The sequence below is a fragment of the Haliotis rufescens genome, unplaced genomic scaffold, assembly GCF_023055435.1.
Source record: "Haliotis rufescens isolate VD_foot unplaced genomic scaffold, xgHalRufe1.0.p SCAF_3, whole genome shotgun sequence".
NCBI lineage: Eukaryota > Metazoa > Mollusca > Gastropoda > Lepetellida > Haliotidae > Haliotis > Haliotis rufescens.
Window position 1 is genome coordinate 46,701,231 of NW_025964001.1, and position 12,759 is coordinate 46,713,989.

Here is a 12,759-nt window from a genome sequence, read left to right on the forward strand (position 1 = left end):
CTTTATGACATTCCAGTTATGACTACTGATACAGCTGGTACACACTGAGTGCATCCGTACCGTATTTTCGGGAGTATAGTGCACACTTTTTTTTTACAAAAAACACATCTGTGTAGAAGGGCGTCCGCAATATACACGCAATAATGAGTTTTGATGTTTTTTCCCCCAATGGAAAGACATTACCGTGAGCACGTAAATACCATGTCAACAAATCCATACTGAAGTACGCAAATTAATCATGTAATTACACAGTCTGGCTATAAAAAATGTGAAGCGATCAGAGGATCGCACAACTCACCGTTATGAACAGCAACCACGGTCAGATTACCGCTATTGACGCATTGAAACAAACTTTAATTGCAAGAGAATGGATACATATATCATAAATGCCATACTTTGACACGTTAAAAGTCATAAATGTTATAGTTTGACGATTCTATGTCAACACGTAGTTCTCGCGATCACATGCGCAGGAGCCCTGACGGTGACTGGTCAAACTGGTTCCATATGAAAAATGCTAACCGGCAATAGTGATCAGCTGCTTCGCTTAGGGTTATAATTATTTTAAATATATTTAGTAAAAGCTGCAACTAAAATAACAAGATATTGGAATATGTTATTCCTGATAAAAAAATAGTTTCAGATACAATTTTTGCCGATCCTTGCATTAAAATCCTGTAAAGTCATATCATTGGGTGTGTCTTGACCGAATCACCGGTAGATTCCAAGAAAACGTGGATGCATGGTTGCTTCATAGCTTCAGAGCGCAGAAACGGCTTCGAGAGCATCAACGTCTTCTAGCACCTGGTCTTGGCCTTTGTATTGCTGCCTTCCAGTGAGTTGAATACATTGATAGGTCAGATGTCCTGCTGTACCCTTCAGTTTTGTTGTCTTATCTATGGGGATACCCTCCTGTGACGATTTAAGCATCTTCAATGTGTTTGGCATCACCAATGCCCCTGACGCCTGTGATGTCTTTGCACCCTTCCTGCATATGACACTCAGAATCTACTGTCTTAAATTCATCGACAAGTGCATCTGAATGAATCCACGTGTGATGGACCACATCAGCATGAGTAAAATTAGTTAAGGCATGATACAGGCGAGCGGTGGTGGTACTTTGAAGACACCAGATGATTAAAAACAGCCTGGGGTATGTTGTTCCAAATGTCAGCCAAACATTGTCCCATCATAGTTGTCATTTCCATCTCATCCAAGACGTTATCTCTCAAAGTTGAGTAGTGCAAGCATTGCTAAAATGTTCTCCTGAACGCCTGAAGGCCTTTACACGACCATCAGAGTTGTGCAGATGAAACCTGGACTCATCAGTGAACAGTATACTGTTCCAGTTTTGTCTTCAATTCAATTCCTTGTTTATTGTATGAAAGGCCACATGCCCAGATACAACGGAGTAACATAACATATTTTATAAGATACAAAGTCAAGGTAACAATTCACTTCGTAACAAAAACGCAAGATGTATGTACTAAGCCAGTTGATTTTGTGTTAGAAGATCCTTGCAGGACAGTAATGAAGACAATGTTATAGCATTAAAATGAGATAAAGACCACTACGGTAAGTACTTGTTTCTTAGATTTTCGTATATAGGGCAAATATACATAAAATGGTATTCATCTTCGACAACACTGTCACAGAATGGGCGTAACCTTAGGGATTTCTCAATAGATGAAAATCTCCCTGTGTTAATTTTTAAATCATTCAGGCCAAGTCTAAAACTAATAATGATGTTACGAAAATTCCTATACCGTAAGTTTGACAAATAAGATTCTGGTTCAAGCAATGACTTGAACTGGCGATAAGTATCACATCTTGAACTTTCATAAATATCTGAATGCCATTTCTGATGAAACATATCAATGGCACGCATGCGAAAGTACTTAATGAAAACATTTGCATTACCAATTGTCTGGGACAGCTAAATGAAACCAAAGCCATATGTAAAAAGCAATGTACGTATAGAAGAAGCCCATGTGTTCTTTCCAAGACTATCGAGGTGTACAAGCATGTTGTAGGCTTTCTTAGGTAAACGGTGTTCAGGCATAATTATTATTTTACACCAATACTTCAAGCAACGAGTGTAAGATATAATGTACAATGGGAATCTCCCGCATTCTGCATGAACCATATTACTTGGTGTTGACATACCAACATTCAAAAACTTTTTACAAGCGAGGAGATGAACCTTTTCAATTGTATAGAACTCTTTACAACCCCATATCTCAGACCCCTATATTAAAATAGGTTGTATTTGAGAATCAAATAATTTAAAATACATTTTCGGTGAAATAACTCCAAGCTTAGAGATAACAGAGTGGACTTGTAACTGAGCTTTCTTTGCTCTATTTGTGAGATTAATTACAGACTTATTCAGATTCAGTGTGTGAGTAAACAATATGCCAAGGTATTTGTATTCATTCACAACATTAATACATTTACCTTTAAAAAAACATTTCTCTCTTGCGGCGACTCGACAACCTCTATGAAATATAACAATATGTGTTTTATCAAGATTAACACTAAGTTTCCATTTATCTGAATATTGCGAAGGTATGTGAAGCTGCTTCTGTAGACCAATAATAGTACTTGACATCAAAATCACATCATCTGCAAAAAGTAGCATGAAAAGTTCCAATATGTCAGGGAAGAGCTGGACGCCATGACTACCAGACTGCATGATATCAACATATAACTCATTTATAAAAAAATGCCTCCGTGGTCTAGTGGTAGAGCGTCCGCCCGGAAAGCGGAAGGTCCGGGGTTCGATCCCCGGCCGTGTCATACCAAAAGACATTAAAAGATGGTACATGTTGTTACCCTGTCTGGCGTTCGGCATTAAAGGGCTAATACAAGGACTGGTTGGCTCAGAGTCAGTATACTGTGTCCTTGTGGGGTATTCATGTTAAACTGCGGCATGGTATCTCAGTGTTCTAGCACTATAAATCGGCATCAGTCCGGACTAGTACAAGCAGCCACACACACACCTCACCTCACCATTTATAAAAAATAAGAAAATTATAGGACTTAAAACACATCCTTGGCGTAAGCCTATCGGACAATAAAAAAAGTCACTTTTAGTATCACCATAGCGAACACATGATTTTACATTTGCATACATTGATTTAACAATGACAAGCATTTTGCCTCCTAAACCCTTATTTTTCAAACAGCTCCACAATTTAGCTCTATTTACAGAATCAAATGCCTTTTTAAAATCAACAAACACAACAACACATATAACTTACGTTTTCTGTATGATAAATATTTCTCAATGACTGCATACAAAGTAAATATGTGGTCAAAAGTCGAATAGTCCTTTCTAAATCCCTCTTGTGTTTCAGGGATCAAATCTCTCATATTTGACCACAGTGTTAATCTATTATTGATGATAGAGGTAAATGCTTTACCAAGAATACTAGTGAGAGATATACTCCAGTAATTGTCAGGATTGTTTACGTTACCATTCTTGAATAACGGAATAATAATAGATTTTGACCAGACAGAAGGAAAAACACCTGTATCAAAAAAACGATTGAAACATTTAACCAGAAAAGGCATAATATCAGGTAATAAGTACTTAATAACACAATTAACCCCAGCAGATTTACCAGTTTATCAATAAGGCAACCTGAATCAGTTCTCCCATTGTAAAATGTAGAACCTGCTGGAGGGACATATGTACACAACAACATTAAATCAAATTTTAAATTAAACACAGATTTTGGAAATTTTAAACATATGAAGTTTTCTAAATCGCAGCTAAGGTGCATGCACTGGTTCACAACATCTTGCCTAACGCAGAGACACACACTACCAGAACATCTACCTGAAAACTATGTTTTAACTAGTAGCCAGTTTAAGTCTGGGAAATCTGATAAAAATGTCTCCAAGAGACACACAATATCAAACGATTGGTGGTAGGCAATAAAGTCACAATCATCAAACATTTTATGTAGGCAACAAATGTTCCAGGACAACAATGACAAATGTTTATTCGTTGCTGGTGTTTGAGTTATTTCCATTCTGTGTCGAATACTGGCCCTGGCCAGATTTTTATTTCCTATGGTAGCCACCACGCTGTGAGGTACTCCTAAATTGTCGTTTGGAGCTCTCTGATTTGTGTGTCATGATTATGTTCATCATTACGTGGTTTAGTTAACAGCTTACCATTCTTGAAATATCCAATATGTCCTCTATCTTTCACGGCTTTTAGTTGTTCACGTTGGCGGATAGTTAAGTCACTTGAGACTCCATAGCTGATATTCTTGAGTGTTGTTCGAGCTTTCAATTCTTCAATCTTGTCATCAGATAGCCGTCTTTTAGCAATGAGCGGTCTTGGTTTAGAGGTATCCTCACGATGACGTCATCACTAACCCATGTCTTGGTCTGAACATGGCTGTTCAAGATATCTAGTACCTTGACCTTGCAATCAGTGTGCGTCTCCCCTGTTTCCTCTGTCATGTTATAGAGGATAACGTTGTCACGCCTGCTAAATGCCTCTAGCTTGTCGATCTCGCCATCGAACCGTGCTAGTTTCTCTTCCACCATTACTATCTTGCCGGAGATCAAACCAACGTCCTTGTACATTATCTCTGATTGTGTTGTACAGTTTCCATGTCACTCTGGAGATTGGTCATCTTTGATTCAATGTTATTAAATCTGGTACTCAAAGCTTGAACCTCATTTGAAAGTGTGGTTATCTGTCTTCTGAGGTCACATTTCACGCATTGGATTTCCTTCAAAATGGTATCTTTGACTTCTGCTAACGTCAGTAGTCCGGGATTCATTTCGATGTCATTTGCACACAGGATTCTATGTGTTACTACCTGACGGTGACGTGGAAACAAACTAGGGCTTATCACTGGACATCAGGACCAGAAGTTGTTATGGTTCTGACACCCATTGGTCTCAACCCAGGAATTGGTTGAGCTGTTAATGTGGCAGTTTGGTATGAATTCTGTAAGATGCACCAACCAAATATGGTTGCCTTGTGGACGACTGGCCAGTGACAAAGCATGAGTGTTGCCCTGCCGTAGATAAAATCTCCAAAGAGATGATATTGTGTCTCCATGAACATTAAAATGATTTTCAGCAAGCCGTGGCATTGCTCAAGCATTATTCAGCTTAAACAAAAGTTTTTTTATGAGCACCTGATAGCTGAACAATCATTGTGTGCTGTTCACATTCAGAAAATGTGTGGGAGTATCATGCTTCCAATGGACACAATTTTTAATAATATGTATTGAAAGATATATGAAACACGGTTACTATTTTCAGGCAGTGCTTAAAGCCTTCATGTTGAGGATCAGAGCATCAGACCTCATGGGATCTGGGTGTGGTTTTACAACACTTAGCTGAAGCATCAATGCAGTTTCTTGCACAGAAAGCTGTATATTTGTCAGATGACTGCTTTGATTGCAGCTGCACGCATCGGTGAAGTGCATGCATTAAACTTTACGCAAGTGCAGCTTCACAGAATACCTAGTTGGACTGTACATCTCGGTCTGATGTGGGACTTTGTTGCTAAGAATCAGCAAGTGCATAAAGAGAACTGCTGGTTCACATTGGCTATGATCCAGGTATAGGAAGATACAGATGACCTATTGTGCCAGGGTTACATAAGGAGACAATGGAAACATTTGTTTCTTCCTCTTTTGGGTTAAGGCATTCATCCTACAGGCATATAGATCCACCTCAGGCAATAATCCACTTGAGATTACATTTACATTAGACATTATTATTAGCACCTGTTAAAACAAGCGCCCAAATAGTACAAATGATTAATGTGACTCTACTGTGGAATGCAGACATAGGTTTACTGTGTTGACTGTTGATTGTTAGAATAGAAAGCTCCTCTCAGTCGTATCTGTACTGATACGTATGAGCTTGGCAGCATGTGGTTTGACAAGAAGTGAAGTATTTCAAAGTAAAGAAGATAGAAACATGTCACCATTCATACAAACGTCTTCATAATATACAAAGGGAGTGTTCTTTTCAGAGCATTAGGTAAATGTTCCACTTGTCTGATGCTATTCATTTGTACCTTCTCAAATGCAGAAAGACATTGCATTCTCTGTAAACTATGTATATATACTTAGGGTCATAGCCATGAGTCATAGTTGTGGGTAACATTCACTGAGATTGATGGTGACTGAGTTTGACTGCTTTGAGACCATGCTATAATGAGATGTCCTATCCGCAGCATATTGTCCAGGAGATGGCACTTGAAGTGGAGGCAGTGTTGGAGGCAGGAAAACTGGATGCAGTGTCCAAGTACCAGGTGAGTGGCATGACTAGGAGGCAGTGTCCAAGTACCAGGTGAGTAGCATGACATGGAGGCAGTGTCCAAGTACCAGGTGAGTGTCATGACATGGAGGCAGTGTCCAAGTACCAGGTGAGTGTCATGACATGGAGGCAGTGTCCAAGTACCAGGTGAGTGTCATGACATGGAGGCAGTGTCCAAGTACCAGGTGAGTGTCATGACATGGAGGCAGTGTCCAAGTACCAGGTGAGTGTCATGACATGGAGGCAGTGTCCAAGTACCAGGTGAGTGTCATGACATGGAGGCAGTGTCCAAGTACCAGGTGAGTGGCATGAAATGGAGGCAGTGTCCAAGTACCAGGTGAGTGTCATGACATGGAGGCAGTGTCCTGGTACCTGGTACACATTTATGTACGTTCAATGTCACTGCACTGTTTTAGTCCACAAGAGGACACTTAGTCTGTATCTTGATGTTGTGTTATCACCCCCATGCGATGGTTCCCCCACTGAGTTGAGGGGGCCTGTGTTACATGGATGTCATGGCTGTGTTCATCCTACATTACACACTGCCATGGAGGTACGCCTATCCTTATGAAGTATCAGAGACACTTATGTCCTTATGTGGTATTGGAGGTACTTCTCTCCTCCTTAATTGACTACAAGAATCACCGGCCAATACTGGGACACTACAATATAATATCAGCAACTCCAATCACTTAGGTACATGTCAATACCTTACAATACATATAACATAGCGTCAATACTCCGAGATCACAAATCACTGAGTTTGTACTTTCATATTTTTTGGTAAGCTGCTACTCATTATTACAATATATGCATATGATTACATCTGTCCTCAATATACACAATCCTACACGAAACAAATAAATGCAAAGACTTACGTCAACCAGTGTGAGAGGCTTTCACAATGTCAGTCCATTTCTGGAACCTTGTAGGAGAAAAATACTGATTGTGGCAAATTATTACTCTGCCCTGCTATTTAAACTGACTCCCATTACCCAAGCTACCCCTGACCTCCCTATTATTACACCAATTAATTCCCCAGCCATCCCTAGTTATGCTTCCCTGAATCTGACCTGCTCCCATCGTATTACCTGACAGTATCTAACGACAACCCCCCAAGCTTAATATGCTAATTTAACCGTACCATAATAACTCTATCTAAAGTACTATCATCCAATTAATATAAATAAACTTATCTGTGATCTTGACAGCAAGGTCCAAGTACCAGGTGAGTCTCAGGGATATCTTTCAGAGATAATCTTTACATAAAACTTTTCTCTGGTTGTACTTTCAGCCCATCAATGGTTTGACAAAAGGAGCAAAGACTATCATGTACCTGGTCACAGAGATGAAGGTATGTGTGTAAGCCTTTTTTTAAAGACTGCCATGTCCAAGCAGGTACGATTTGTCCAATCAAGATGTTTAGTTGAACTGATTGCATGGGAAAAGCCTTCAAATGATTCACAATAGACTGATCCCCGCTTCCTAGCTTCTGTTTTTGTTTTTGACGTTAGAAGGGACAGCCACTGGCTGATCGCTATGGCGTCTCTGCTGCCGGAACTCAATTGCGTGGGTGATGAATTTGGTTTGGGATATTTTGATACCAGTTGTTTGTCAAAAAGATCTAAAGAGGAATGTGATACACATTTTGTTGTGGGTTATTTTTTGGTTGTCAAACTGCATGTGGTGAGTGAAAATGCGGGACATGTCGGATGTAATGGTATATTGGTCAATTGATAAGTCACCATTGCTGAGAGTGAGAACACATTACTTTGATCCACACCTGTCAGGCAGGGCATGGATCAGTTAATAATTTATTATACACCAATGGACAGGGAAATTAAATTTGTTTTTTTACTTTCCATCGTAATTCTATGATCTGGATCTGGAACATGTGATTAGGCTCATATTCAGCCCCAGATCTGCAGCAAATGTCTGTTCAATTTCCAAATTTTAAAAGTAGGACTGGGTGTAGACAGTGTTGAAGGACTGGGTGTAGACAGTGTTGAAGGACTGGGTGTGGACAGTGATGTAGGACTCGGTGTAGACAGTGTTGTAGGACTGGGTGTGGACAGTGATGTAGGACTCGGTGTAGACAGTGTTGTAGGACTCGGTGTGGACAGTGATGTAGGACTCGGTGTAGACAGTGATGTAGGACTGGGTGTGGACAGTGTTGTAGGACTGGGTGTGGACAGTGTTGTAGGACTGGGTGTAGACAGTGTTGTAGGACTGGGTGTGGACAGTGTTGTAGGACTGGGTGTGGACAGTGTTGTAGGACTGGGTGTAGACAGTGTTGTAGGACTGGGTGTAGACAGTGATGTAGGACTGGGTGTAGACAGTGTTGTAGGACTGGGTGTAGACAGTGATGTAGGACTGGGTGTGGACAGTGATGTAGGACTGGGTGTGGACAGTGTTGTAGGACTGGGTGTAGACAGTTTTGTAGGACGGTGTAGACAGTGATGTAGGACTGGGTGTGGACAGTGATGTAGGACTGGGTGTGGACAGTGTTGTAGGACTGGGTGTAGACAGTTTTGTAGGACTGGGTGTAGACAGTGTTGTAGGTCTGGGTGTAGACAGTGTTGTAGGACTGGGTGTGGACAGTGATGTAGGACTGGGTGTGGACAGTGTTGTAGGACTGGGTGTAGACAGTTTTGTAGGACTGGGTGTAGACAGTGTTGTAGGACTGGGTGTAGACAGTTTTGTAGGACTGGGTGTGGACAGTGATGTAGGACTGGGTGTGGACAGTGATGTAGGACTGGGTGTAGACAGTGTTGTAGGACTGGGTGTGGACAGTGTTGTAGGACTGGGTGTAGACAGTTTTGTAGGACTGGGTGTAGACAGTTTTGTAGGACTGGGTGTAGACAGTGATGTAGGACTGGGTGTAGACAGTGTTGTAGGACTGGGTGTAGACAGTGTTGTAGGACTGGGTGTGGACAGTGATGTAGGACTGGATGTGGACAGTGTTGTAGGACTGGGTGTAGACAGTTTTGTAGGACTGGGTGTAGACAGTGATGTAGGACTGGGTGTGGACAGTGATGTAGGACTCGGTGTAGACAGTGTTGTAGGACTGGGTGTGGACAGTGATGTAGGACTCGGTGTAGACAGTGTTGTAGGACTCGGTGTGGACAGTGATGTAGGACTCGGTGTAGACAGTGATGTAGGACTGGGTGTGGACAGTGTTGTAGGACTGGGTGTGGACAGTGTTGTAGGACTGGGTGTAGACAGTGTTGTAGGACTGGGTGTAGACAGTGATGTAGGACTGGGTGTGGACAGTGATGTAGGACTGGGTGTGGACAGTGTTGTAGGACTGGGTGTGGACAGTGTTGTAGGACTGGGTGTAGACAGTTTTGTAGGACGGTGTAGACAGTGATGTAGGACTGGGTGTGGACAGTGATGTAGGACTGGGTGTGGACAGTGTTGTAGGACTGGGTGTAGACAGTGTTGTAGGACTGGGTGTAGACAGTGTTGTAGGACTGGGTTTAGACAGTGTTGTAGGACTGGGTGTGGACAGTGATGTAGGACTGGGTGTGGACAGTGTTGTAGGACTGGGTGTAGACAGTTTTGTAGGACTGGGTGTGGACAGTGTTGTAGGACTGGGTGTAGACAGTTTTGTAGGACTGGGTGTGGACAGTGATGTAGGACTGGGTGTAGACAGTGTTGTAGGACTGGGTGTGGACAGTGTTGTGGGACTGGGTGTAGACAGTTTTGTAGGACTGGGTGTAGACAGTGATGTAGGACTGGGTGTAGACAGTGTTGTAGGACTGGGTGTGGACAGTGTTGTAGGACTGGGTGTAGACAGTTTTGTAGGACGGTGTAGACAGTGATGTAGGACTGGGTGTGGACAGTGATGTAGGACTGGGTGTGGACAGTGTTGTAGGACTGGGTGTAGACAGTGTTGTAGGACTGGGTGTAGACAGTGTTGTAGGACTGGGTTTAGACAGTGTTGTAGGACTGGGTGTGGACAGTGATGTAGGACTGGGTGTGGACAGTGTTGTAGGACTGGGTGTAGACAGTTTTGTAGGACTGGGTGTGGACAGTGTTGTAGGACTGGGTGTAGACAGTTTTGTAGGACTGGGTGTGGACAGTGATGTAGGACTGGGTGTGGACAGTGATGTAGGACTGGGTGTAGACAGTGTTGTAGGACTGGGTGTGGACAGTGTTGTGGGACTGGGTGTAGACAGTTTTGTAGGACTGGGTGTAGACAGTGATGTAGGACTGGGTGTAGACAGTGTTGTAGGACTGGGTGTAGACAGTGTTGTAGGACTGGGTTTAGACAGTGTTGTAGGACTGGGTGTGGACAGTGATGTAGGACTGGGTGTGGACAGTGTTGTAGGACTGGGTGTAGACAGTTTTGTAGGACTGGGTGTGGACAGTGTTGTAGGACTGGGTGTAGACAGTTTTGTAGGACTGGGTGTGGACAGTGATGTAGGACTGGGTGTGGACAGTGATGTAGGACTGGGTGTAGACAGTGTTGTAGGACTGGGTGTGGACAGTGTTGTGGGACTGGGTGTAGACAGTTTTGTAGGACTGGGTGTAGACAGTGATGTAGGACTGGGTGTAGACAGTGTTGTAGGACTGGGTGTGGACAGTGATGTAGGACTGGATGTGGACAGTGTTGTAGGACTGGGTGTAGACAGTTTTGTAGGACTGGGTGTAGACAGTGATGTAGGACTGGGTGTGGACAGTGATGTAGGACTCGGTGTAGACAGTGTTGTAGGACTGGGTGTGGACAGTGATGTAGGACTCGGTGTAGACAGTGTTGTAGGACTCGGTGTGGACAGTGATGTAGGACTCGGTGTAGACAGTGATGTAGGACTGGGTGTGGACAGTGTTGTAGGACTGGGTGTGGACAGTGTTGTAGGACTGGGTGTAGACAGTGTTGTAGGACTGGGTGTAGACAGTGATGTAGGACTGGGTGTGGACAGTGATGTAGGACTGGGTGTGGACAGTGTTGTAGGACTGGGTGTGGACAGTGTTGTAGGACTGGGTGTAGACAGTTTTGTAGGACGGTGTAGACAGTGATGTAGGACTGGGTGTGGACAGTGATGTAGGACTGGGTGTGGACAGTGTTGTAGGACTGGGTGTAGACAGTGTTGTAGGACTGGGTGTAGACAGTGTTGTAGGACTGGGTTTAGACAGTGTTGTAGGACTGGGTGTGGACAGTGATGTAGGACTGGGTGTGGACAGTGTTGTAGGACTGGGTGTAGACAGTTTTGTAGGACTGGGTGTGGACAGTGTTGTAGGACTGGGTGTAGACAGTTTTGTAGGACTGGGTGTGGACAGTGATGTAGGACTGGGTGTGGACAGTGATGTAGGACTGGGTGTAGACAGTGTTGTGGGACTGGGTGTAGACAGTTTTGTAGGACTGGGTGTAGACAGTGATGTAGGACTGGGTGTAGACAGTGTTGTAGGACTGGGTGTAGACAGTGTTGTAGGACTGGGTGTGGACAGTGATGTAGGACTGGATGTGGACAGTGTTGTAGGACTGGGTGTAGACAGTTTTGTAGGACTGGGTGTAGACAGTGATGTAGGACTGGGTGTGGACAGTGATGTAGGACTGGGTGTAGACAGTGTTGTAGTACTGTTTGTAGACAGTGTTGTAGGACTGGGTGTAGACAGTGTTGTAGGGCTGGGTGTAGACAGTGTTGTAGGCCTGGGTGTGGACAGTGTTGTAGTACTGTTTGTAGACAGTGTTGTAGGACTGGGTGTAGACAGTGTTGTAGGACTGGGTGTAGACAGTAGTGTAGGCCTGGGTGTAGACAGTGTTGTAGGACTGCGTGTGGACCATGATGTAGGACTCGGTGTAGACAGTGATGTAGGACTGGATGTAGACAGTGTTGTAGTACTGGGTGTAGACAGTGATGTAGGACTGAGTGTCGACAGTGTATTTGACCGTGGTGTAGGACTGAGTGTAGACAGTATGTTTGACCGTGGTGTAGGACTAGATGTAGACAGTATATTTGACCGTGGTGTAGGACTGAGTGTAGACAGTGTATTTGACCGTGGTGTAGGACTGAGTGTCAACAGTATATTTGACAGTGATGTAGGACTAGATGTAGACAGTGTATTTGACTGTGGTGTAGGACTAGATGTAGACAGTGTATTTGACAGTGATGTAGGACTAGATGTAGACGGTGTATTTGACCGTGGTGTAGGACTAGATGTAGACAGTGTATTTGACTGTGGTGTAGGACTAGATGTAGACAGTGTATTTGACCGTGGTGTAGGACTAGATGTAGACAGTGTATTTGACTGTGGTGTAGGACTAGATGTAGACAGTGTATTTGACAGTGATGTAGGACTAGATGTAGACAGTGTATTTGACCGTGGTGTAGGACTGAGTGTAGACAGTGTACTTGACAGTGATGTAGGACTAGATGTAGACAGTGTATTAGACTGTGGTGTAGGACTAGATGTAGACAGTGTATTTGACCGTGGTGTAGGACTGAGTGTAGA

The 12,759-nt window shown here is 43.2% G+C and overlaps 1 protein-coding gene across 9 annotated transcripts in view; it reads left to right on the top strand.

Annotated features, from left to right (window-relative positions):
- Positions 1-12,759, top strand: part of LOC124118860 (centrosomal protein of 128 kDa-like) — a 104,152-nt gene that overhangs the window by 63,019 nt on the left and 28,374 nt on the right. For all 9 annotated transcript variants that reach the window (XM_046481146.2, XM_046481152.2, XM_046481142.2 and 6 more), the window contains exons 24-25: positions 6,221-6,298; positions 7,598-7,657. In XM_046481146.2, coding sequence (XP_046337102.1) covers positions 6,221-6,298; positions 7,598-7,657 — 138 coding nt within the window. The remainder of the gene's footprint in view (positions 1-6,220; positions 6,299-7,597; positions 7,658-12,759) is intronic.